The sequence below is a fragment of the Podarcis pityusensis genome (assembly GCF_964106645.2).
Source record: "Podarcis pityusensis genome assembly, chromosome: 1".
Taxonomy (NCBI): Eukaryota; Metazoa; Chordata; class Lepidosauria; order Squamata; family Lacertidae; genus Podarcis; species Podarcis pityusensis.
The window spans coordinates 109181336-109205931 of NC_138028.1; the positions used below are offsets into that span (position 1 = coordinate 109181336).

The following is a 24596-nucleotide window of genomic DNA, read 5'->3' on the forward strand; positions in this document are numbered from 1 at the left end:
ACAGATTTGCTGTGAAGATTAAATGGAATAGAACCATGAATGTCACCATTAGCTCATCGCAAGAAAGGTGGGATAATGATATTATAATAGATAGATAGATAGATAGATCTGCATCTACTTGCATAGGAAAAGACCCAGGTTTGATCCCTGGCTTCTCCAAGTATATCTCTCTCTCTCTCCCTCTCTCTCCATCTCTCTCTCCCCTTTCATCCAAATTTAGGATTGAATCCCAGTTTACTATAGAGAGACGCCCCTCTGCAATTATATCTGCAGGAATCTCAATCAAACTTAATGCGGACCTTGTTATCTGAATGCAAGAAGAAGTTCGGAGAAGTCTCACATTAGCATTTTTTTTTTTTGCTGCCACTAAACAGTAAATCAATATTATCATACTCATATTAAATTCCTTTGGGCTCAGAAAGTACACGACATGAACTAATACCCATACAATTTATTACAACCTCAGTGCTGGATTTAATTAGCTAGTACAACCCATAAGGGGGGGGGGGGACAAGTCTGCAGAAGAAAAGACTCTGATTATTGACCAGCTAATGCTCTCAAACTCCCAATTAGAGTTAAACATTTCTAAAGAGAATGAATTTAGGGTTTAATATAATTGGACAGGGCAAACGGTTTCAAATCAGAGCACTCAGGAATGGCAAAACATCGCATCCCAGAGACCAATAACATGCAATGTGCTGTTCCGAATTGCCATTGTGAGGAGGCTGTGACTGTTTTAGGTCTCTGAAATGCTACAGTTTAATGAGCAAGAGACTATAATTAGAGATGCTTTTGGATGGCTGTGATGACAGCTGTATCACCTTTGGACTTAATCAGCTGGAAATGAGCATGCACCACTTTCGATTTTGGCACCCAAAGCTGCCATTTTGAAAAGACAGAACTTTTAGGAGGTTTTTTTTGGGGGGGGGGGAGTAGGAGAAGAGTGGCATTTTTTGAGACTTTTCCATGAAAGCCTCAAAGGGTCTTGACTGAAAACACTACAAAGTCCTAGAAGGGCAAGTGTGGAGAAGCTCTGTGACCTTGGGCTAAAAAGCTCTGTAGTAACCAGGAAACCCCAAAGGGACAGTCTAGAAATGCTTAACCATCTGAGGAGCCATTCAATCCCGAACTGAATGAATGGTTCATCTCAATTAGGTTGTTTCCCACGACCTACCACTACCAAACTTTTGTGTGCATGTGTATGTCTTTTTAAAAGGGGAATAAGCAATGACAATAATTTCAGGGTGTCACATTTTTGTTGGTAATAATCGGATTACATAGTCACTCAAAAGCATAACAGAGTGCACCCAAGAAGATATGACATTGAAATCAAACTTCAAGTCCAACACTAGCTATGTATAGCTATCAGTGTGCCATGGTCTGTGTGCAGGCAGAAGTCTTTAATATTAGTGCCGTGCTGAAAATAGGGATGGGGAGAAATTCACTTTGCATTTAAACCCAAATTTATCAAATTTTCACTTACTGCAAGATACAAGAACAAAAAAAGGCATCCTTTGAAATTTGCTGTCATCCGAATTTTGTGACACAGTGCTCCAACCAAACAATAGAGAATGTTCACAAAACAATGTTCATAAAACTGCATATGTGTGCGTAAAAATGAATATATTTGCAGGATTAATATGTAACAATTCATTATATTAGAAACTGAAAGCAATGAAATTAGTTCTGATCCTAAAACAATCCTAAGCACACTTACAAAGGATTAAGTCCCAATGAACACAGTGGGATTTACTGCTAAATAAGCTTGAATATTGGGACACGGGTGGCGCTGTGGGTTAAACCACAGAGCCTAGGACTTGCCGATCAAAAGGTTGGCGGTTCGAATCCCCACGACGGGGTGAGCTCCTGTTGCTCGGTCCCTGCTCCTGCCAACCTAGCAGTTCGAAAGCACGTCAAAGTGTAAGTATATAAATAGGTACCGCTCTGGTGGGAAGGTAAACGGCATTTCCGTGCACTGCTCTGGTTCGCCAGAAGTGGCTTAGTCATGCTGGCCACATGACCCGGAAGCTGTACCCTGGCTCCCTCGGCCAATAAAGCGAGATGAGCACCGCAACCCCAGAGTTGTCCGTGACTGGACCTAATGGTCAGGGGTCCCTTTACCTTTACCTAAGCTTGAATAGCTTTCCAGTGTTAACGTATTTATAAGCTATTACTCTATAGCCCTGAAGCAACATCCCCTCCGCGAAGAGAAAGTTTGTTTCTGTCGTCCATTTTAAATACTTTATATAGCAACATTTATTGTTATTATGCTTTATGCCGTACTATGACTCAGATTAATTAAAAGGAAAAGTAGCTCTAAGCCGGAGGAGTTGCTTTTGCTGGCCGATCTAAAATTACTTCCATGCTGGTGGGCAAATGCATCATTCAGGTAATGTCTCGAAGCAAATAGATTTACTCTGTATGGTTAAGTAGACTATAAATCCTACTCCACTGATTTGAAGGATATCAGTGAAACAGGTGTGACCGACCGAGTGCTAATGGGAGAAAGTTTGCAACATTTTTCTTACCTATATTTATCTGCATTTTATGAGACACCTTAGTCAGGAGCAACCAACCAACCAAGCATGATGTCCCTCCCTCCTGCTTCTTCTCTCTCCCATTAGCCCGTCACTCTTGTCTCCTCGCAATATTCATATTGAATTAAACTAATGGGGTCTTTTTAGCATGCGCTTTACTAACCAAGAGCTATGAACTACAAAGGAATACGCCCTTATTGATTGCCTCCATAGTCTCAACACTCTTATTAAGAAGCATATACTATTCACCCAACAAGCAATTAAGTAAGAAGGCTTTAAAGAATTGCTGTTCTGATAATGCATAATGTAGTTTCATTTGCAAGTTGCTGCTGCTCTGTATAGAAAGTTACTTTTCCTAACCCTTTCCACATCGCCTTGATTTCTGTGGATCCTACCCCTTGGTTCAGAGCTCTTCTCTGAACCCACAGAAATGGGTTGATTCAAATCCCTGTCTGGATAGGTAGCTATTACCTTCTTTCTTTCCACCTTTCCAGATATTTAGGATAAGTTACTACATAGCCAAATCACAGTAAAGCTTTTTAACTAGTTTGGACTGGTGGAAGTTTTAGCGGGCAAATAAAGTAGAGTTGCGTAAGAGTTAAATATATAATTAGTTTTGCATACTATAATTATGATTTGAAAAGTTATGTTGCATATTGTTTCTTTAAGTTTTTAAGTCGAGTTGCGTTCCATATTCTGTTCTTTTTCCCCTTTTACTGTTTTCCCTATAATCGTTATCTGCACATACGGTTCTGTTTATATCATTATTTTACAAGTTGCAATCCATTCACTGACCTTCTGTTGCCGTTGTTTTTAAAATAAATGTTTTCTAACAGATTTTGGCTTCTCAAGTCCTGTCTGCTCTCACCTGTTATGGCAATCCAATCTTCAGTATGGAAAGTCCGGCCAGCTCCCCGGGCAGAAGGGCAATTTGAACATTAGCCTGATGCTCCCCTCCCATGTATTGGTTTCAATACATAATTGCTAATATCTAAACCTGCCTGGAAATGAATAAAGTGGCCATTTTTTGAACCTAAGATCCGGAATCTCTTCCTGCCAAAGAGTTTAGCTGAAGCAGGGCAAACTGAAGCCAAAGAAAACTTAGTAATGGGGAGTTGGGTATAACACCACTAAAATTCTCATAAACCCTTCTTACCCCCCATAAATCCTGCACAAAGCATGGGCTGGAGACAGATCCAGCTTGTAAAATGCTAGAATGCTACAGATCTTTCCAGATCATATCTAACACTGTGCCCCACTGCTGGAGAAGGGCAATGCATAAAACTAAATGTACAATGCTTAATAATAATAACAACGGAGTTCAGAGCAGGGTGGGAGTTTGCCTAGCTGGCAAATGTTCGCTTCACCACTGTTATGTAAAGGGGTTTGCATCAAGCTAAGGCTGTGTTCACAGTGAATGTAAAATACATTCAAAACGCTTTCCTTCCCTCAAAGAATTCTGGGCCCTGTAGCTTACCTCTCACAGAGTTACAAATCCCAGCAACCCTTAACAAACCACAGTGTCCATAATTTTTAGAGGGAACGAATGTGATTTGAATGTACTTCAAAAAATGCAGTGTGTAGGCAGCCTTAGTGGAACCAAGTGAGTTAGCAAAGCAGACAGGGGAAATATCTCATAGCCAAAGTAGATGTGAAGCTTCTCATGGAGTTTGGTATTGTGTGGCTGTGGTTATTTAAACTAAAGAGATGGCATAAGAACCATGGCATGTGTGTGTTTTTGCTCTTTGTGTCCACCATGGTCCCTATTAGCAGTACTATTTTTCTAGAAAAAGAGGTGCCTGAAGTCACCATGAACACCTACCTCGTTCTTTTAGAATGGCAATGGTGCCCAACTGAGTTCTGGCAAGTTCCGGCTGGAAAAAAATCCCTGTCAATTAGAATTGCAATGGTAGGAAAGGTTCCATTGGTGCCAATCTGCATTTTGCTGACACATGAAACTTCCTGTGTCTCTATTACACATTCAACATCACCAAGAAGCCTAGTAACTTATGATTAATGATTTATACTAAAGCTTTTAAGCATACTATAAAATTGTCTTTATGCGTAGAAAACAGTAAATGCCATATTTGGAGAAGAACACGTTGCCTCTCAAGAGATGCCTGGTTTTATGGGAGAGGTTCATAGAGCAAGCCAAAGAGAATGTTCTGTGGGAGGAACCCCTTCAGAACATTCCTTTGCTGCGCTTGGGTTTCAAATGCCCAGTAGCCACACACTGGATGAACTACTGAAAGCAACAACAATTATTTACCGTATTTTTCACTCTATAAGACACACCAGACCACAAGACGCACCTAGTTTTTGGAGGAGGAAAACAAGGAAAAAAATATTCTGAATCCCAGAAGCCAGAACAGCAAGAGGGATCACTGCGCAACAAAAGCAGGGATCCCTCTTGCTGTTCTGGCCTCTGGGATAGCTGTGCAGCCTGCATTTGCTCCATAAGACACACACACATTTCCCCTTACTTTTTAGGAGGGAAAAAGTGAGTCTTATAGAGCAAAAAATATGGTATTTCATGTATGTCTGTGGAAAATTTCTCAAAAAACCCACTTCTATCCATTGCAGGAGGCATGGGGAGAGACTTGCCAGCAAGGAGCCAGATAAGCAAACCCACCCCCCGAAAAAAAGATCAAATTATCTCTCAAGAAAACTAATTTTTGTGTTCATAATTGATGTGAGTCATCGTGCTACCACAGTGCTGAAGGTGTCTCTTAGTTAGCATGGAGCAGACCGTCCTCTCTGCATGTATGTATGGATCAGCCCTCGCAAAGCAATCACCAGAGAGAAATTCCATACAATCAATTGTCACTAGGATGCATTTCAATGGAGACTGAGAGTCTTTAGGGAATGAGACATCAGGTATGATCATGCTTATGCGAATGAAACCGAAATTTCATTATGCACTACTGTCCTGCTGCTCCACCGATGTGCCCACAGCGTGAATAAAAGAACAATACACTATAGAGATAGAAGCACAATTACTGAAAACCATCTAAAAACAGTGAGAGTCTACCTATGAGAAAACCATCAGCAGATGTTACAATTGGCAGCATTTAAAGCATTGGAAACATTGTCCTCAATATTCGTTTATTTTTGGCTTTTGTGTGCTGCCTCTTAACATTATGTTCTTTGACTTGCAATAAATAGTAACATTCCTCCTGGTTTCTCCCCTAGAGTCATCCTTTAAGAAAACAACGGAAAACATAAATTATCGGGAATTCAAATTATGCTATTGCACATCCAGGAACTCTATAAAGTAGGGGCAGTACAGGTGGGCTGTTTAGTTGTGCAAAATTTGGTTGCTATCCTGCACTTTCTAGTGTAACTAGTGTCAGTCTGATAAGAAAACTGACTGGAAAATCACAGGTGAAAGTGAGGGATGACAACCACTATCTTGCAAGGTTATGTAACCTATGTGTCAGCATATCAGGATAAATGCTCAATAAGCAGGCAATGTTGAGCAACATCGGTGCATGTTTTGTGCAAACTTAATGGCATCAATGCTCAATAAACTGTGAGCCTGGAAGCTCCTTAAGTCTGACCCACTTTAGGCTAAGCAATGTCCAGTAGACGTGAAATCCAAACAAAAATGGTCCCCTGGAGATCCAATTGGATCTCCAGGATTCTATTCATACACCGCAATATTTTCATGATAAAAACTGTGCTTTCCTCTTAAATGTGTTTCTTTTGAGTTTAACATCATGTGCCTGCTAATCTTTCCTAAATCGATTCTTTTAAACTGTCTGATCGTTCATTAACTACCTGTCTTCCAGAACTTCTAATGGAAACCTGTTGGTTAGATGTTTTCAATTAGCACAAGTTCATTCATGAATCAGTTCTTCAGTTAAAGCAGCCGAATGCTTGCCTAATATAATTTATTTTCCTGATTTGGCCTAATTGTACCCTGAAAACTGAAATGGCGCTTCTGAAGACAAGTAGGAAAGTTTTACACACTGCTAAAGGGGGGGAATGCTCTATTATTGTAACATTTCCCTCCTTCCGATGCCCTTAGACAGGTACGTAGAGATAACTTGTACCTGTGTTCAAGATGACATGTGAACAAGTCCAACGGGAGCGGGGGAATGTGGGCCTACCAGAGATCTCTTACACACAACTGACAAAAACATGGATTAGGCTCCTGGGTTACTTACACAGAATATGAAGGCAAAGGAGAGCTTTTGACAAGGTGTGTGAGAGAGCATGTATGTACAGGCACATGCGCTTACATAGCTACACATGCTAAGGTGATGATCCTTAGAATGCAGAGTGTCCCTGTTCTCACCTAGAAAATGTCTGGTGGCCTGCATGATGCAACAGGTGCAGTATAAAACCATCTTGCTTTATAAAGACAACAGGGCAGACCTGTACGGCAGGCTGATTTAACTCCAGCTGCATAAACAACAGAGTGTCTTTTACAGGATTAGGCCTCCTGTCTAACGCTGCTTCCCCTAAGGAAGAAAGCACCATTAAAAAGGCCACTGATCCCCTTTCAAGAGAAAGATGCCACGTTTGTAATTTTTGAAAACATCCAGGCTTTAAAGCCCATTCTCCAATCTCTTGTCCCTGGCTTAGGCTTTCATCTCTGCACACCTGCACACCATTGTGATTTGTTAGCATTTTGTACCCACTTAATGATTTCACAGGTGCGAGACATGGAAGAATCAGCCCATTGATCTCTGCTGCTGGGCCCATCTCTGCAAAGCGTACACCCCCCACTCACATTTCTTCCTCCCTCCCTCCCAACACAGCTGTTTTTCCACATCTTTGTTGCATAATTACACTTTGGAAATGATAGTGTAATTAAGCACACTTAAATCATTACCATAATTAGGACCTGTGTTGCAATTATTAAAAAAAAAAGTTTTGTAACTATGTAACCCCAATAAAAGCTGAAATCTTAACTGGAGGAAGGTATTAAAAATTAATGTAGAAGAGCAACATTTCCCACGTGGTGTGTGTATGTTCCTTTCTCATCAGGAACAGGAAGAGAGAAAGAGAGAGACAGGTGACAAGAGAGACACTGTAACTGAACAAATCACAAGGACAACATAGTAATGAAGTGGCATTAAGCTTACATTACTAGATGATTACAGGCATAATTGGAAAATACAGATTAAACCTTAAGCTTTCTCAGTAATTAAGGAGCAATTCCTTAGGGGCTGGTCACACAACCCGATTTTGTAGTTCCACAGTGATCCTCTATGACTATGTTACACATACAAGAGTTGTGGGAATGGCTTGGATACAAAAATGGCTCCAGAAATGGAAACAGTCCCCTGAAGTTCTCAGGAAGTTCTCTGTCTCAGGACTCAGCTACACAGCTGAAAATAAAATGTTTTAAATGTGTTGTAAAGTGCAATATATAAATGTGAAACTAGATGGCGATAGTGAGCTATGAAAAATTCAATGTGTTTTTCAAAACTTATATATATATATATATATATATATATATATATATATATATATATAAAGCATTTTCACAGCGTTTTTTAATATGTGTTTTGAGTCCACCTCTGTCTCTGTCCCCGTCTCTCCATCTCTCTCTGTGTGTGAGAGACAGAAAGAGATGGGGGGAGGGCAGGGAAGAAGAAGAAAATGTTAGGTACTATTGTGCCTCTTTCTTCAAACTATAGTTTGAGGGTCAGAATCTCCTTAAAAAAAAATCATTAAAAAGGGAGGGATGTCAGGTTTTTGCATTTCAGCTTTCTTTAATAAAAGTTACTTTTTTGTGCCCTAGGGAAGACTTGCCTCTTCCTGACAATCACTGCCAAGACCCCATCTGAACTTGTCAGTGTAAAATATGTAGCAACTGGGCTGTTCTTCTGAGCTGGTTGTCAAGAAAGATGAATAGGACAGAAGGATATAAAAAGCAAATTGATACCCATTCCCTTGCCCAAGAGTTATAGTCTGGTTTAGGATATCTGGAAATTAGGTGGTATATGATAAAGTGCACAGTTCACAAGATTCTCTTTTTAGGCTGCTTTCCACTGCCATTAGCTATACACTATGGAATTAACCTTGTCCTCAAGATTTCAATCTACAGCACGGAATAAGGTAATTCTAAGTATAGCTATATTTAAATTCCTGCTTCACCATATTGTTTAGAACACGGGTTGCCAACCTATTTGGACTCCGAATTTTGAGAGTGTTCTGTGGGTGCCAGTCACAAAATGGCTTCCATGGGGATGTGGTGTAAGCCAGGGTTTTTTTCCAGGCAGAACTCACTGGAACTCAGTTCCAGCACCTCTCAGATTGCTCATCATTTCCATTATAAGAGAACAAGGGAGGCGTTCATGGTGAGCTCTGGCACCTCTTTTTCTAGAAAAATAGCAAAATTAGGGAAAGTGCTCTCCCAACCCCAGACAACCTCACTGTTTTCCATGGGATTTCAGCCGCATCCTGCTGGCTCTGATTGTGGAGATACAGCTATTAATGGCACAAGAATCCAGTTTCCCCCAATGCCAATTCCAAACCTAGGCTGCTATCCTTTATCCACTTACCTGGCATTCATCCCCATTAAACAAAAGTGACTGGCTTCTGAGTAGACATGCTTGCCATTATGCTGCAAGTTAACTATACATTGATCCTTCACAAGTGCCTGGCTTTAGGTCCTGCACAGCAGCTGATATGCTGAGACCTCTTTGCAAAGTTTTTATGTTTTGCATTTGCTACCTGGGGAGGGGATTATTATACCTCCTCCCACATTATTGCATAGTATCATTTGCAGAAAATAATATCTAGGGGTCTAGGGATGATCTGAACTCAAACAGACACACCACAGGAAAGATGCATCTTGACTACAAGCTGGCATGTCTCATCTCACGGAAATCACTTACTGTAGAAGCGTTCCTGCAAATTTTGTTTTATAACTTTCCTTTCAGTAAGGCTATACTTTTATTTTTTAAGTTGAAAGCTTTGCGTCTGTGGCCGTTGTCCTAGGGGGTATCAATGAAGGCCTTCAGAGGTGTCATGGGACCCACAGGCAATGTGCTGACAACCCCTAATTTAGGATTCACCAGCAGTTAGCCATTTTAGCATGCCAACACAAGCACACACTCAATCCTTTTGGAATAGCACATAAGAATGCACGACTAAAATGCATCCACGAAAATTACAAACACAGATAACATTTACAACTTAATAAATTCACAGAACTTAATCTTCAGACAGTGGGATAGATCACCAGTGCTGCTAATTCCTATTTGGAAAATTTGCATACTGAATAATTACCACCTGGAATAACAAATGCTGTGTGAGGCAGACTGGATTGGACAGGTGATAAATATTTGCACATCTGGTAGTATTAAAATGGGGGGTAACTGTGCTAAATCAAAAAGATCCACTGAACACCCCACCACCTGTTCAGTTGGCCTCACTTGCTTCTTTTTGTTTCTTTCCCTTGCAACATTAAAATTATGTACTGACATTCTCCTTCCATTTGCGGCTGGCACAGTAGGCTAGGTGTCACTTACATGACCCCACTCTATAACCACATGGCATTCTGCTGATAACTGAAAGGGGAGGTTGGTGCGGTGTAGGTACAGTGTCAGGAGTGTCAGATTGGCTCTGCTGCTGCTCTCGCACTGTGTTGACCTTCCTGTCACCTTGTCTCTCACCCTCCCAGTTACCAGCAGTGACCACAGCATTGGGAAGTCAAGTTAGCAATGTCCCTCCTACTTCGTCCCGCTGGCCACTACTATATTTTTCACTGAAGTTCTTCAAACTTTACTCTGCCCTTCTCTGCCCAGGAAGATCAAAGGCAAGGCCACAGCATCAATAAAAGGAAGGGACACCACATTTTCTTTATGTGGCAGAAGAAAGTGAAGTGAATGACGAAGAGCAAATGTGTGACACCGTCACTGCCAATAGGTGTAGCATTTAAGGCCATGGGATGCAATGCTGACACCTCTTCATGTATATGAACATAAGGAGCTGCCTTATATCAGATCAGACAATTTGCCCATCTAGGTCAGGACTGTCTTACTCTGACCAGCAGCGATTGTCCAGGGTCTTGGGCAAAGGTCTTTCCCATCACCTGCAACCTGAAGGTTCAGGATAAAGGGTCAGGGTGATGGGGAAAACCTCATATGGGTCATAACAGTCCGGTCAGAATGGGAACAACTCTAAATTTCAGGGGCTCCTCAAACTCTAAGCAGATGGAATAGACTGCCAGTTCACAGTAGCATAGGAAGCTGTCTGATGCCAAGTCATTCGCACACCTGATCTAGCTCAGTATTGTCCACACCAGGTGTGTGAAACCTTTGGCCTGCCAGATATGGCTGAACTACAATTCCCAATGGTCAACGGCCATAGATGATGTAGTTCAAAAACTACATCAGGAGGGCCAAAGGTTAGCCACACCTGGTCTATACTGACAGGTAGCTTTTGGATAGGGCTCTCTCTATGTGGAGATGCTGGGATTTGAAGCTGGGACCTTCTGCAAGCAAAGCAGATGCTGTACCACTGAGCTATGACCCTTCCCCAAGTTCCTTGGGGGGAGAGACCTGTCTTCTCGTACTCTGTAAAGTGTCACACACACAGCGTGCTGAAGGCACCGAGCACACAAAAACTGGGAATGATGAATGAGAAAAGGTTATATGTGGGAAGGAAACCACTCCTTGATTCTTTGTTTCTTTCTCATCCTCAGAAGAAATACTGTAAAGCAAGCACCAGGACCAGAATTTTATAAAACTATAAAGAGAATAGAAACATGAGCTAAATTGCCCTGGAAGTATTCTGTGAAGTATTCTTGGCATCTTGGGGAGCACTTCAAATTTAATTTTAAATTTAGTGAGCTGTAGAGTTCCTGGCAAGTCATACTGTCCTAAACTGATTCTGCCAGGGTCTTGTATAAATGTGTAAATGATCATGTTATTCATTTAAATGTAGATCGATTTCCCCCTTTTAAGACACTAATCTCTGATATGGAATAGCTAGTGAATTGGAATAGCGTATTTTGGCATTAATTTATCACACCAGCATTAAGGTGTGTGTGTGTGTGTGTGTGTGTGTGAGAGAGAGAGAGAGAGAGAGAGAGAGAGAGAGAGAGGAAGAAACTGGATTTACGCTACCATAACTTATACAAGTAGATTCTGCAAATACGCAGCAAAATGATCTTCATGTTCAACAAGACATTCTGAATTAGACCGAGAAGAGACTAAGTGTGCTTCCAGATGCGTGTTTATTGTGAATGAGTACTCCTCATGCTGGCAAGTTTTTTGCCGTGCCCACACAGTGTTGTTGGCACCCAAATTCCAGTTGATGTTTTCTCCATTTAATCCCGATTTACTTTTTCAGGGGAAAATCTGGTAAGGAAAAAAAGAACATGTTGCCAATGACCTATCTGTGTTAGGTCAATGGCCCATTTGCAAATTATGCTCTCAAAATATTTTACAACTGTCAAACGAAATGCAATGTTTGGAGCATCATTTGAAAAAATAGACAAATCTAGTTAGGTTCAAGCTGTTGGTTGATCTCCAGACAGAAAGAACCAATTTGTCCCCTTTCTCTCACTTTCTCCAGTAGCTTTACATTTCTTGAAGAGGAAGAGAAATGTAACAGTCATATGAAAATGTTTCCCAGTGTCACAGTCAAGGCAGAAGAAAGATCATAAGTCCAGAGCTCACCTTATAGCACTGTTGTAAGGATTAAAAAAGGTAAAGGGGACCCGTGACCATTAGGTCCAGTCATGGCTGACTCTGGGGTTGCAGCGCTCATCTCGCTTTATTGGCCGAGAGAGCCGGCGTTTGTCCGCAGACAGCTTCCGGGTCATGTGGCCAGCATGACTAAGCCACTTCTGGCGAACCAGAGCAGTGCACGGAAACACCGTTTACCTTCCTGCCGGAGCAGTACCTATTCATCTACTTGCACTTGACGTACTTTTGAACTGCTAGGTGGGCAGGAGCTGGGACCGAGCAACGGGAGCTCACCCCATCGCGGGGATTCGAACCGCCGACCTTCTGATCGGCAAGTCCTAGGCCACCCACGTCCCTGTTGTAAGGATTACAGAGATGATAGATATGAAGAATTATCTAAATGAAAATGTTTACTGTAATCAGGCACTGGGGGCATCTCCTGCGTAGAAAATTTCATGCACCTTGATGCAAACATATTATTCCTACATCAGCAAGGATTTTCCCCATGTAACCCCAGAGAGGACCCACTCCACAGCCTCATTTCTCTTGGTGCATAAAAGAATGTGAAGGAGGCATGTGAATAAACGTGACTGTTTTCTAAAGGACTTGCTTAGAAAAAGAATGCATGAACTAGTCTGAAGACTAAAGCTGGAATGAAATCCGCAACACCATTCACATTAAAACAAATTTTACAGAACCACTCTAAAGTTTATATAAAAGAATATACCCTACCTGTGTAACCTTTTCAGTTACATTGTGTGTTCTGTCTTTCACTTTGGGTGCAATAATTGTTTTCTCTGAAGATGGAGGCGATGAACTTTTTTTTTCATTTTTGATATCAGAAAAGTTCAGAGTGAGCTGGGGTATCTTGTTGATGGTGCTGTACTTGTTGAGGTTTGAATCCGATGTAGATCCTAATAGACTTGACTTGATATGGTTAAAAGGACCTAAAAAAATATGAGAGGTCAGAGGGTGGGGTGTCAGTATTACCAAACTGTGAAGAAATATTGATGGACTACAGAAAGCAGCACCTAACACTGCGATCCAATACGTGTCTACCCAGAATTAAGTCCCTTTGAGCTCAATGAGGTTTATTCCCAGGTAAGTGGGTATTGGATTGCAGCCTGAAACAGGTAATTCCATGCCTGCAATGTAAAAGACTTAATGGCCCAAAGTGCTAGCCTTCTAGCTTAGAACCTGCCAACACTTGCCTACTTGATCCATTTCAAGCATGTAGGTTGCAAGAAAAAATTGTGAACTGCTGCAGGCAGATTTTGAAGCAGTTCAAATATCCCAGGCTACACTGAGGGCTTGTCTGTACTTCCGCTTGTTCCATGCCTAGAAAAATTGGAAAACATTCTTTCCCCAGGAAAGCACGCTCTTTACTGGTGAATCGGAACTAACAGCAATCTGTACAAAACCTGATTGCCGTTTGTTCCGATTCAGCAGCAAAGAGAGGCTGAGCCATGGATGAGCCCTCATGGATGAGCTTTTAAAGGCAGGAACACAGGAACCCTTTTATATGCAGTGTCAGTCCAGAAGCATTTCATGGAGATTAGACAACAACAACAGCAACAAAATAATAGGTCTGTCAATGACCACTAGTCATGTTGCTCTATATAGTAGCAGAGGCAGTATGCTTCTGAATACTACTTGCTGTGGATCACAAGATCACAAGTGGGGAGAAGACTGATCGGGCATCTTTCAATGGCCACTGTACTGCATTATGGGAAAAACAGAGTTGTTTTTACCATGTGGACCTGATCCTGGCTAGCTTCCTTCTGTGGCATTTGGGCACCTGTCAGTGGTATGGTAATGGATAGAGTTGGACTAGGTTCAAATGCCCCTTTAGCCATGAAGCTCAAGAGTGAACAATCTCCCTCTGTTAACTTATCCACAGAGTTGTTGTGTGGACAGAAGAAGGGTGAGGGAAACTGTGACAAATACATACTTCCCTTGTATCTAGATGTTGAGATCGGGGAGAAAAGCCACACAGCACAGTTTCTTCTAATCAGCATTTGTGCTCTCTGAGCACCAACTGAACAAACACTTAATGGATTAAGGTGCCCATTTGGAAAGAATGGGTTGGATCCAACATTGCATGAGCCAAAGGCAAACTTTCTGGCAACCTTCCTCCCTACAGACCCTCTCCTTCAAGTTTATTTGGAGGGTTGGAGAGGAACACTGTGAGTTGTGCCATGTGGGACTGCTGTGGGAAGGAGGAATTGCTCAAAATCAAGTACAGGAATCTTGCAGTCCGCTGGCACAAGATTATTCTGCCTGATTTGGGGCAATGCTCCCCTCCTAGTACAGCCTAGGAATGCCAACAAAAATGGAAGAGAACATAGAAATGACTGCAGTTCACATGTTTGTCAGTAGTCAGGAATAGAAATTGGTGAAGTGAATGCGACCAATACTTGTTCACATCGTTGTTGTTGTTTAATTACAATACTTAATCAATGAACTTACTTACATTGTTTTGACATTTCCTTTATATTGAAATGAATGCCAGTTACATAAGCTACATAAATAGTTGCATAAGCTAAGTAATTTACGTAACTTAAATAGTTAAATAGTAGTCAATGAGACAAATAACATAACATTAGTGGAAACTGAATTGTAGCGGAATGGAAACAGTGCTGATTGTAATGACTATAGTCAGAACGGAAATTGCAGCCTTCTTACATCCCTGCCGCAGCCCCATATGACGCAACCCATGGTGTTTGGGAGGTGTCCTCACCCCCACCCTCTTTTCAGAGAACACAGTGAGGAAGAGAATGATCTGTTGTACCCACAGCCTTTCACTGGTGCAACTTTGGATACAATCCAATGGATCTCTCTTGGCTCTTTGTGCTATGCTTGCATGATGCACAGCAAGAAAGGGTACACTAGCATCTTAAATCTCTTTTCCAAATCTGTTATGCCAAACATTGACTTAAATTAACAGTTGCTTAAAAAGAACACAGACAAAAGTACAATGTCAAGTACTTTGAAACCAACACCCACTTACAAATATTACTTCACTTACGGAATAGCACCATACTATATCTAAACCACCGCTGATGGACACAAGAAGCAAATGTGTGGGCTTCATAAACCAGTAGTGATGTGCTGCTTACAGACCTTGGCTCATGCAGGCCATGCACTTTCGACAGGAGACATTTTACTGAGTACACAAACTTTCTACAACATGCATGAAATTGTGAAGAGGCCCCAAAGGTGCAAAAGGCCTCTTTCTTTCTGCCCCGCCTCCCCACTTCCTGACTTGGCTCCCAAATGTATGCTCTAAATATAATTGTTTAATTCAGCTGAGTGATGCCTTTGTCCCGGAAGGATTTATTTTTTTTAAAAGAAGGTGTGTTAAGAAAAACATAATGAACTGGATCCAAATTGTACACATTGATGTAGAAAAGGCTCTGTTTGGTTGTCTTTTAGGTTCATTGTCCTGGTGAAAAGGACCAATTCCAGAATGTACTGAATGTGATTAAGAATGCTCTCTGCGTGAAATTGCAAATGAAATTCATGCATGCACATTTTAAGACTACAGTAAGCTTAAACCATACCCCCTGCCATCCAGGAGCGTGAAACTAGTTTTAAGGAGACAAAAGAGGAATAAGTAAAGAACGCCACAAGGGTCCAGATTATTAATTAATTTCCTTGACGTGTAAAAGGCAAAACAGGATTAGATTTTAAACCTATCATTGCTATTAAGGATCATTCTGAGCCAATTTTTAAAGTATTTTTGCAAGTTCATCTCTTGGAAACTTAGGCATCTGATTTTACCTACATAAGATTGGTAGCATACCTAGTTCATCTATATTAACGCGCAGTAAAAGCTAAGCACTTTTAAGCCCAGTTGATTCCAATGGGAGGCAGCAATAAGCACACGTTCAACTCTCCCGTTCAAATCAACTGGGACCGATGCACAGAACCAATCTGATTTAAAAGAGCATATCCATAGTCCTCCCAACCTTTCGGAGCTTTTGTTGATGACTGCTTGTAATGATTTCGTGGCGAGAGCAAAGGGAATCGTGATGCATCCACCAAGCAAAATTTCTACCATGTGCCCAGCCCAATAGAGATCAGCATGAGGAAGTTGCATTTGTACATTTCATATAGCAGGCAAATTAACATGCCAAAGGAATGGGGCTCTCGAAAGCACTGGACAATAAATTGTATGTGTCTACATTACCTTTGACATTACGGCCATTGTCTGATATTCAGCAGAGTAAAGAAAAGCAGAGGGGAAAAACAATAAACTCTATATCCAAAGACTCAACAGTGGTTATTTTTGAAAGTGTATATTTTTTTAATTGAAACTGTTACCCCAACATATGTTCAAAGGGCCCCAATTTTTATTTTATGGAACCTGCTAATGGGTGAGATCCAAACATCTCTCTGTGTGAGTGGAAAGCACTTGTGTTCACACTCAGGGGGAGGGAGGAGCAAGAGGGCCTTCAGGCATACTGGAAAGCCCCCAATTTTGAGAATTTACTGCTTGAAACCTGTCTGGATTCAGGCTTGTGTTTGTAGCAAACTGATGATGGGCATGATCCAGCCAGTTACACATATTTAACAGCCCCACTCTGTAACCACTTCAGGATCTATGTAATCAGTAGACCAACATAGAATGTGTTATAAAATATTATATAATGCATTGTAGTAGACCAGGATCGTGTGTCATATCCATAGCTGACTTTGAAAGTTTGAAAACTACAGTTAGGACTGTTAATGGGGACCGGGAAGGGAGAAGCCATTATTAAATAATTAATTAAACTTGTATCCTGCCCCGTACCTGTAAGGCAGTTCACAACATAACATTTTTAGTGCTTAAGCAGCTGTGCTGCCTCCCTTTTCGTTTTCAGGTACAATTCATGGAATCCTAGAAATGTAGAGTTGGAAAGGACCCATCTAGTCCAACCCCCTGCAATGCAGGAATATGCAGCTGTCCCATATGGGGATCAAACCTGCAACCTTGGGATTATCAGCACCACGCTCTGACCAACTGAGCTATGTCCAGGGAGAATATATCGTGGGATCTACGGCCTCAGGTGCCAAAATAACTTGGCCTTAGATACAATCCATCTTGGGTCAGCTCTGATTGACTCTGATGGACTTTCACTACCAGGGAGAAACCATTTTATTATTACAAGCTAGCTAGCCAGCCTTTAGTTTGTTTCGTTTGCCCCCATTTTAATCCATGGTAGGATTGCTGTTTTATTCTGTTCTTTATTTCTTGTGCTTATTTTGATTTTGCTGTCAGTTTTAGCATGATTTCCCCATGCTGCTGCAAGGAAATTATTATTGTTTTAAGCTGAAGAGCAGCCATTATTCATTATTCACCAAACCAACAGGAGAGTGAAAGATCTAAGGAGTCAGACTTTAACATACAGTGGTAGTTTATCCACAATTGGCTTTCCTCTGCTTTTTCCAGGCACGGTCCATGAATTAAAGCTCTGTGTCCGAGTGCCCCATGAAAACCAACTCTTTAAAGCTCCGTTGGAGCAGACCTCAATCCATGGAAAACCTCAATTGACATTTTGTTCCTATTCAGCTTTAAAGAGTGAGTTTTTGTGGAGGACACTCAGGGCAAAACATACACACAACTCCAAAGCTCAGAAACGAAGTGTTAAAAGGCTTGTGTCTGCCTGAAAACTAAGTGTGGATAAGCCATAATAGACCCTAATAAGCTGAGGAACAATGTAAATCATCCCACAGTTTACAGGTGTTGATTTAAAAGAAGAAGAAGAAATCATACCTTCACTTGCATGTCGGTCCCGAAACACATTCTTGGGATGGATGTTAAATCCCTCTATGTTGTGTATTGAAGATGCTCTCCTTATATTGCAAATACTTTCCTTTGACTGGGCATGGGCAAGTCCTGTACTGGAATGTAGCATATCTGGGTATAGTCGATCCCACTGCCGTTTTGGAGATGAATGGTCAAGGGGTCCTGATATATTCACCGGAGGTGAACATGTGCTTGGCTGGATGAGCGCCTTGGTGTCGTCTGCTTCCGAAGGGCTGCAGCTTTCTTTTGTAGGGGACTTGAAGTGCTTCATCGCCATGGAGTCATTGCTGCGTTTTGCTGAGTCAACAATCACAGCATCGGGATCTTCCTGTGGCAGAGACTGCTTGCGGTATGATAAGAGGCTCAGCCCGGGTATCTTGAATCCCAAAATTTTGCCTAAGTAGAAAAGGGGAAGTGCTGGATTTTGTATATATATATATATATATATATATATATATATATATATATATGCTATGTCTGAATAGGAGACCTATATATCAAATAGAGATCAGCAGATCGGTACATATGCCACAATCCACAGGGGAACACATTCACATTGTGCACATAAACAAGCTGTCTTCTTGCAGAGTTTTCTGTGCAAAAGCTGCAGATACACCACCACCCCAACACACCCCAAGTCACCCAACTGCTTCATAAACTCCCCTTCCTGAGTTCTGAAAGCATTGGGGTGTGTGTAAAGGTAAAGGGTAAAGGGACCCCTGACCATTAGGTCCAGTCGCGGATGACTCTGGGGTTGCGGCGCTCATCTTGCTTTATTGGCTGAGGTAGCTGGCATACACCTTCCGGGTCATGTGGCCAGCATGACTAAGCCACTTCTGGTGAACCAGAGCAGCACACAGAAACGCCGTTTACCTTCCCACCGGAGCGGTACCTATTTATCTACTTGCACTTTGTGCCTTCAAACTGCTAGGTTGGCAGGAGCTGGGACTGAGCAACGGGAGCTCACCCTGTTGCGGGGATTCGAACCACTGACCTTCTGATCAGCAAGCCTTAGGCTCTGTGGGGTTACCACCAGTCACCAAAATAAATTTTCTGATGCTTAGGAGCCAACTCCTGTGGCCATGAGTGCTTAGGCACCTAAAATAATATAATTGTGGGGGCTGGGCACCCACAAAGTCAATGAGTGAAGCTGGAGAGAGACAGCCAGCCAGCCGGTGTGGCGTTGCCTCCGAGAGAGAAGCAACGCAGCCAGCCAGTGAGGCACCCTCTTCTGGGGGGTGGGGGCTCAGATGTGGAGGCAGAATCTTTCTGCCTCCTAGTCTGAGCCCTTCCCCACAGAAAAGGGTGCCTCGCTGGCTGCGGAGAGAAGAAGGAAGAGGAGCTGCTGCAACACGGACATGTGACATGACATGCACACGCCTGCACATAGTGTATGTGATGTCACACGCACAATGTGCCACGTTGTTTCCATTTTTGGAGGAGCCCATATTACAGCATCAGGCACCCATAATCCTGAGGGTGAGATGGTGCCCCTGTTCTGATAGGACAAGGGAATGTTTGTTCTTTCATATGCTGACACGTTGTAGTTGAACAAAAGAATATCCACTATAAAGAAATGACTTAATACAATGGCCTGTGCAGTGCAGTGCAATAAAGTGAGGCATCCCTGGGGAAAAAACCAAAGACAGAGGTGTGTGATTGCTAGATTAAGTTGCTGGTCATGTCCTTAAACAAATAATGTGGGTCTGTGTCGTGGCTGAATACCTACAGTGCAATTCTATACATGCCTTCTATACATGCTCATAGCTACTTTGCTCCTCAACCAGCCTTTTTTTATACTCCAGTGCAATGCAAGGGCTCCAACTCCTAGGGGCCCAGGTCCCTTTGCTCCTTCCAAAAAATATGTTTGAGAGGGCTGCCCCCCAACATGGATGGACATTGCCCCTTCACTGTGAGAAAGCACCTCGGAAGAAGACAACTGTCGCCCAGCACTCATTCCCACATTCCCCAGCTCCTCTTCTTCTGCCCACCATTGCCCTGTTGCTGGGCTTTGGGGTGGGGAGTGAAGTCAACAGAGGCAAAAAAGTTGGGATAGTCTAGTCAAAAGAGCATAACAAACACCTGATTGCTTTGGAATGATGACTATGGGGTCTGATTGCTATGGGAAAGTTGTTGTAATCATTTGATTGGTTGTTTGTAATCACATGCTAGCTTAGATAAGAGTTCATGTCACTGTACACCACTTTGCAGCCTGACCTATGTTTGTATTCAGTCAAGACCTAGCTCTTCACTAGAGGCTTGCTTCTTCTACTTTTGGCTATCTGTGAGGCTAACATCCAGTTTAGGAACCGCTTTTTAAATTTCTGCAACAGAATGGCAAAATCTGTGTTCTTTCTGAATTGAAATAAAATAATGAATAATCAAGATGATGGACTATGCTGAAATGGCAAAATTGACCGGGAGAATCAGGAACCAAGAAGACAAGACATTGAATAAGGAATGGGAAAAGTTTGCAGACTACCTTAAAGAGCACTGTCAACATTTAAAAACGTTAGCAGGACTGATATAACATTTGTAATATATGAAATTTATGGTTAAAATGGGATATAAACAAAATTTGGATAAATATTATCAGATGCAGTAGCAAAAGACTTTCAATGGAAACCATGATGGGGCAGGGGGAGGTCTAAGGATTCAGGGAATCCTATATATGTACAAAAATGATTTTATTTGTATGTAAATGATATATGAAAAAACTGAAAATAAAAAAATAATTAAAGAAAATGAAATGAAATACTTAAATGAGGTACAACTACTCTATTACATAGAAGCCCTGTATGTGCAATAAATAAAGAGTTTTCATACAACTCCTCACACGTTCACTGAATGAACGATGGGGAAGAGCAATTGTATTTCCTTGCCATACACTACCCAGATGAGTCATGTCTCAGTTCCAGAGCAACTGCATGCAGAAAGTCCCAGCCTCACTAGGTAGGGTTGGAAATGTTCTCTGCATGAAACTCTGGACAACATCTTCCAGTCAGTGTGACAAGCAGAGTTGCTACCTGAGTCCTTTTGCTCTTTGGCTCTACATCGAGCAAGGGACCCTACAAGGTAGCAGCCAATCTCATAAGCGCTTTGCCCTCTCAAGCTTTAAAGGTCATGTGTGTTTGTGGGGTGTGTAGAATAGTTGACTTTGGATGGGGATGCTTGAGGGACTGGATCACTGCAAATTCTGATGCGAACTGACCTGATCTGTACATCATGAACGAACGAAGGTATCTGCCAGCTTTCGCACTTCCTAAATGTTCTGACACTGTTCTCAGCTTGAGGAGCTCATCAAGATAAACTTTACAATGCATAATTTGAGAAACAAATAAATTTAGAAATGCATATTTGGTGAGGAAAATGCATTTTAGATTACATATCTAATCATGTATTTAAATTTGAATTTCTGGGGGATAAGAAGAAGAAGAAGAAGAAGAAGAAGAAGAAGAAGAAGAAGAAGAAGAAGAAGAAATTGCAGATAATTGCAGATTTTACAGGTGGCTGATTCATCCATTCCTAGCCATGGAGTATGCTTGAAATTCACGCTCTCTGTGCCCAAGTGAGAATAAGAATCCCAGGATACCAAATGTCAGTTTCTGTGCAGATGCTTTATCTATCTACACTGCAGACTGATGCATGTTTGGATCTGCATTCCTACCTAAACCATGAACATTTTCCACCGGTCCGTATGGTTCTTTACAACAATAATCACAGCGTGTAGAGGTAGTAAGCAGGTCAGAGACAGAGGCACTCTTCTATCTCCTCTGTCTACACAAACACTCACTCACTCCATAGCATTTAAGAAGAGACAAACACGGCATGCGAGAAAGCCATTGGAGTTGTCAGTCTTCAATTTGTACCCATAGATCCAATGACGTGCATCTTGGGAGCTGTCCAGGAAGCTTTTGCCTAACAGCTAATGTATGCTTGACAAACTGGCTACAGCTGAAAATTACCAAAGTACATTAAAGTCATTGTGTAGTTTTCGTAATGCACGTGAAATTGAGTTATAAAACAGTCTGTAAATCAATTGTGCCAGCTAATTACATCAAAGCTCAGACAATTACTATAGTTCTTTGTTTATCAGTTGCGGTGCATGCCCATAAAGTAAGATCATTCATCGAATTTCCTTGCATTTTTGCAACGGAAAATGTAGAAGGTTCCCTCCCTGCCCTGCTGCTGTTCTATTTTAGTAATATTCATGGTGGTGCAGATGGTCTTTTCTGCTTCGCTAGGTTAATACAACCATGTTTGGCTGCAAGGCTGCATTGCTGATTTAGCTGTCTTAACTGCTAGTTCAGCTGGAAAGGATACCCATTGAGAATGTGGCTCACTACTAATACTTTCAGGAATGAAATGGGAAACCCAGATGAATATCTTTGCCAGTCTTTTTCTAACTGGAAAAGAAACTTCCAATGTTCTGTTTTGATTTAATTGAACTGTCTTTTGACAGGTGGCTCATTTCTACTGTAAAGGCAATTAGCAACTTAATGATCTTTCATATTCTTTCTTTTGTCTCTCTCTAAAAAAAGAGAAACCCTCTTCTATTATTGGACATGAAATAGGCAGAGCTCACTTACAATTTGTGTGAACAGGACAGACATTGTCACCTATATAGCCTGATCTTATCCATTCTATTTATTTATTGACATCATTTGCATCATATTTGCATCTTGTACTTGGAGGTGTTTTCTTCGCTGCATTATTGCTGTAATTGTAATTATTTAAACTTGTTCTTGCTTTCATCTTTTAGGGCTGCTCAGATAATTTCTGTTATAGGGTGGCCTATAAATAACATAAACAAACCAGCAAAAACAAAACAAAAACCCTATCTCATGAAATGCTCATGAAAATAATGAGTAGGGCAGATATGTTTGACAAGTCTTGCTAATCCTCTTTTGGAAATATGGATTGAATCAGCAATACAGCAAACCTGCTCGGCAAGGGACTGTCTCTTGGTTTCAACAGAGTTGACTAGACCAAATCATAAGCAGTATCTGACCGTATCCATTTCAGACCCATGCAGAAGGGAAACTCCCCCCCCCAACTTAAAATTCTTCTAAGTACATTTAATAATATGTGCCATTATTTCACATTCTTAAAAGAAATCCAGAAGAGTGTGTGTGTGTGTGTGTGTGTGTGTGTGTGTGTGTGTGTTGATGATGCCTCTAGAGCAGTGTTTTTGGACTATGGTTCACATCATCCCTGACCATTGATCCTGCTAGCTAGGGATGATGAGAGTTGTAGTCCAAAAACAGCTGGAGACTCAAGTTTGGGAAACACTCTGAGGATAGTTTTGGCTTTTCCAGTGATACAGCTTCAAGCACCATGAAGTTGCCACCGTTAGATGGTCACATAGGAGATGTTAGCTAAGCAAAATACAATTGTTCCTTACACCAATGGGGAATGCTGCATCCATTATTCTATGTTCAAATTATCACTCACTACATAGATGGCTACTAGTCATTGATAACTTTTTCTTCCATGATAAGGTTAATCCAATTTTGAAAACTGTCCAAGTGGGTGTACTAGTGAACCTCGCACTGTGTACTAGTGAATCCCGTAGTTTAATCTTGCTCTGTGTGAAGAATACTTCATTTTTGCCTGTTCTTACTCTCCTGCCATTCAGCTTCATTCAGATTCAAGTATGCCCCATTGTATTTTAAACTTAGAGAGGCCAATGAACATACATCTTATTTTAATGAATTGACTTTTGCACAGCTTCAGAAAGCTTTTACAGAGTTATGATTAAATACAATAAACTCTGCTTATAGAGATGGGAGACACAGAGGCATACCAAAAAACGAACGTGTTTGCATTAGGGGATGTCCTGAAGTAGAGGACCTTATGCATTATATCTTGCACTGTCCCCTATATAATGATGCAAGAAAAAGATTTTTAATACCTATAATGACATGGTCCCCTCACCAGAACCCCTCTGACATGATTTTATATCTCCTCGCAGACACAGATAAGTATGTGACCTGGCGTGTGGCACTCTTTGCAACTGCTGCTAGGAAAATTAGAGCAAATTATATAGCCAAGGTAGCCATCAACTGTAAAGGAGATGAATTTATTTGACCCTATCTATCTACATCAGGCTATGTTCTATCTTTGTCACCAAACTCCGAGTATAAATTGCACACTGTATTAATTGACATTGTTTTTTGATATATTAGCGGCCATGTGATGATTTTAGCTTATGAATTTTATTGTTTAATGTCTTGTAATAAAGAAAAGATTCAAGTATGATGAGAAAAGGTGTGTGTGAGGAACCTCTCACTTTCCACTTTTGCTGCACGATGTGCTGCAAGGAAGCGGCTCTCACATGGCTGTGGGACGTGTGAAAGATGCTGCAGTCATGGTCGAGTGAATGAGTGGCCAAGGTGGGCCAGCAGGGCCAAGCTAAAAAAAAGAAAAAAAGCAGGCTAGGAAGCCACATCTAGCACAAGTGACCTGAAACAAAGGCAACTCTAGTGGGTGGAAAGCTCAGCAGTCCATTGAACTCAAGGAGATGGTGTGATAAGGTTAAGATACATGCTTGGTATCACATGCAATACATGGCAGTGAGACAGATAGATTTGGGCCATGGTATGCCACGTGGAT

At 41.5% G+C, this 24596-nt stretch overlaps 1 protein-coding gene across 12 annotated transcripts in view; it reads right to left on the reverse strand.

The window, feature by feature from the left end:
• KCNH7 (potassium voltage-gated channel subfamily H member 7) overlaps positions 1 to 24596 on the reverse strand; it is a 262472-nt gene that overhangs the window by 68973 nt on the left and 168903 nt on the right. For 5 of the 12 annotated variants that reach the window (XM_081005814.1, XM_081005811.1, XM_081005810.1 and 2 more), the window contains 4 exons: positions 17949 to 18377; positions 16383 to 16403; positions 15754 to 15777; positions 12923 to 13137 (listed from right to left, as the gene is read on the reverse strand). In XM_081005814.1, coding sequence (XP_080861940.1) covers positions 12923 to 13137; positions 15754 to 15777; positions 16383 to 16403; positions 17949 to 18377 — 689 coding nt within the window. The remainder of the gene's footprint in view (positions 1 to 12922; positions 13138 to 15753; positions 15778 to 16382; positions 16404 to 17948; positions 18378 to 24596) is intronic. The other 7 variants (XM_081005809.1, XM_081005817.1, XM_081005816.1 and 4 more) reach the window with 3 other exon arrangements.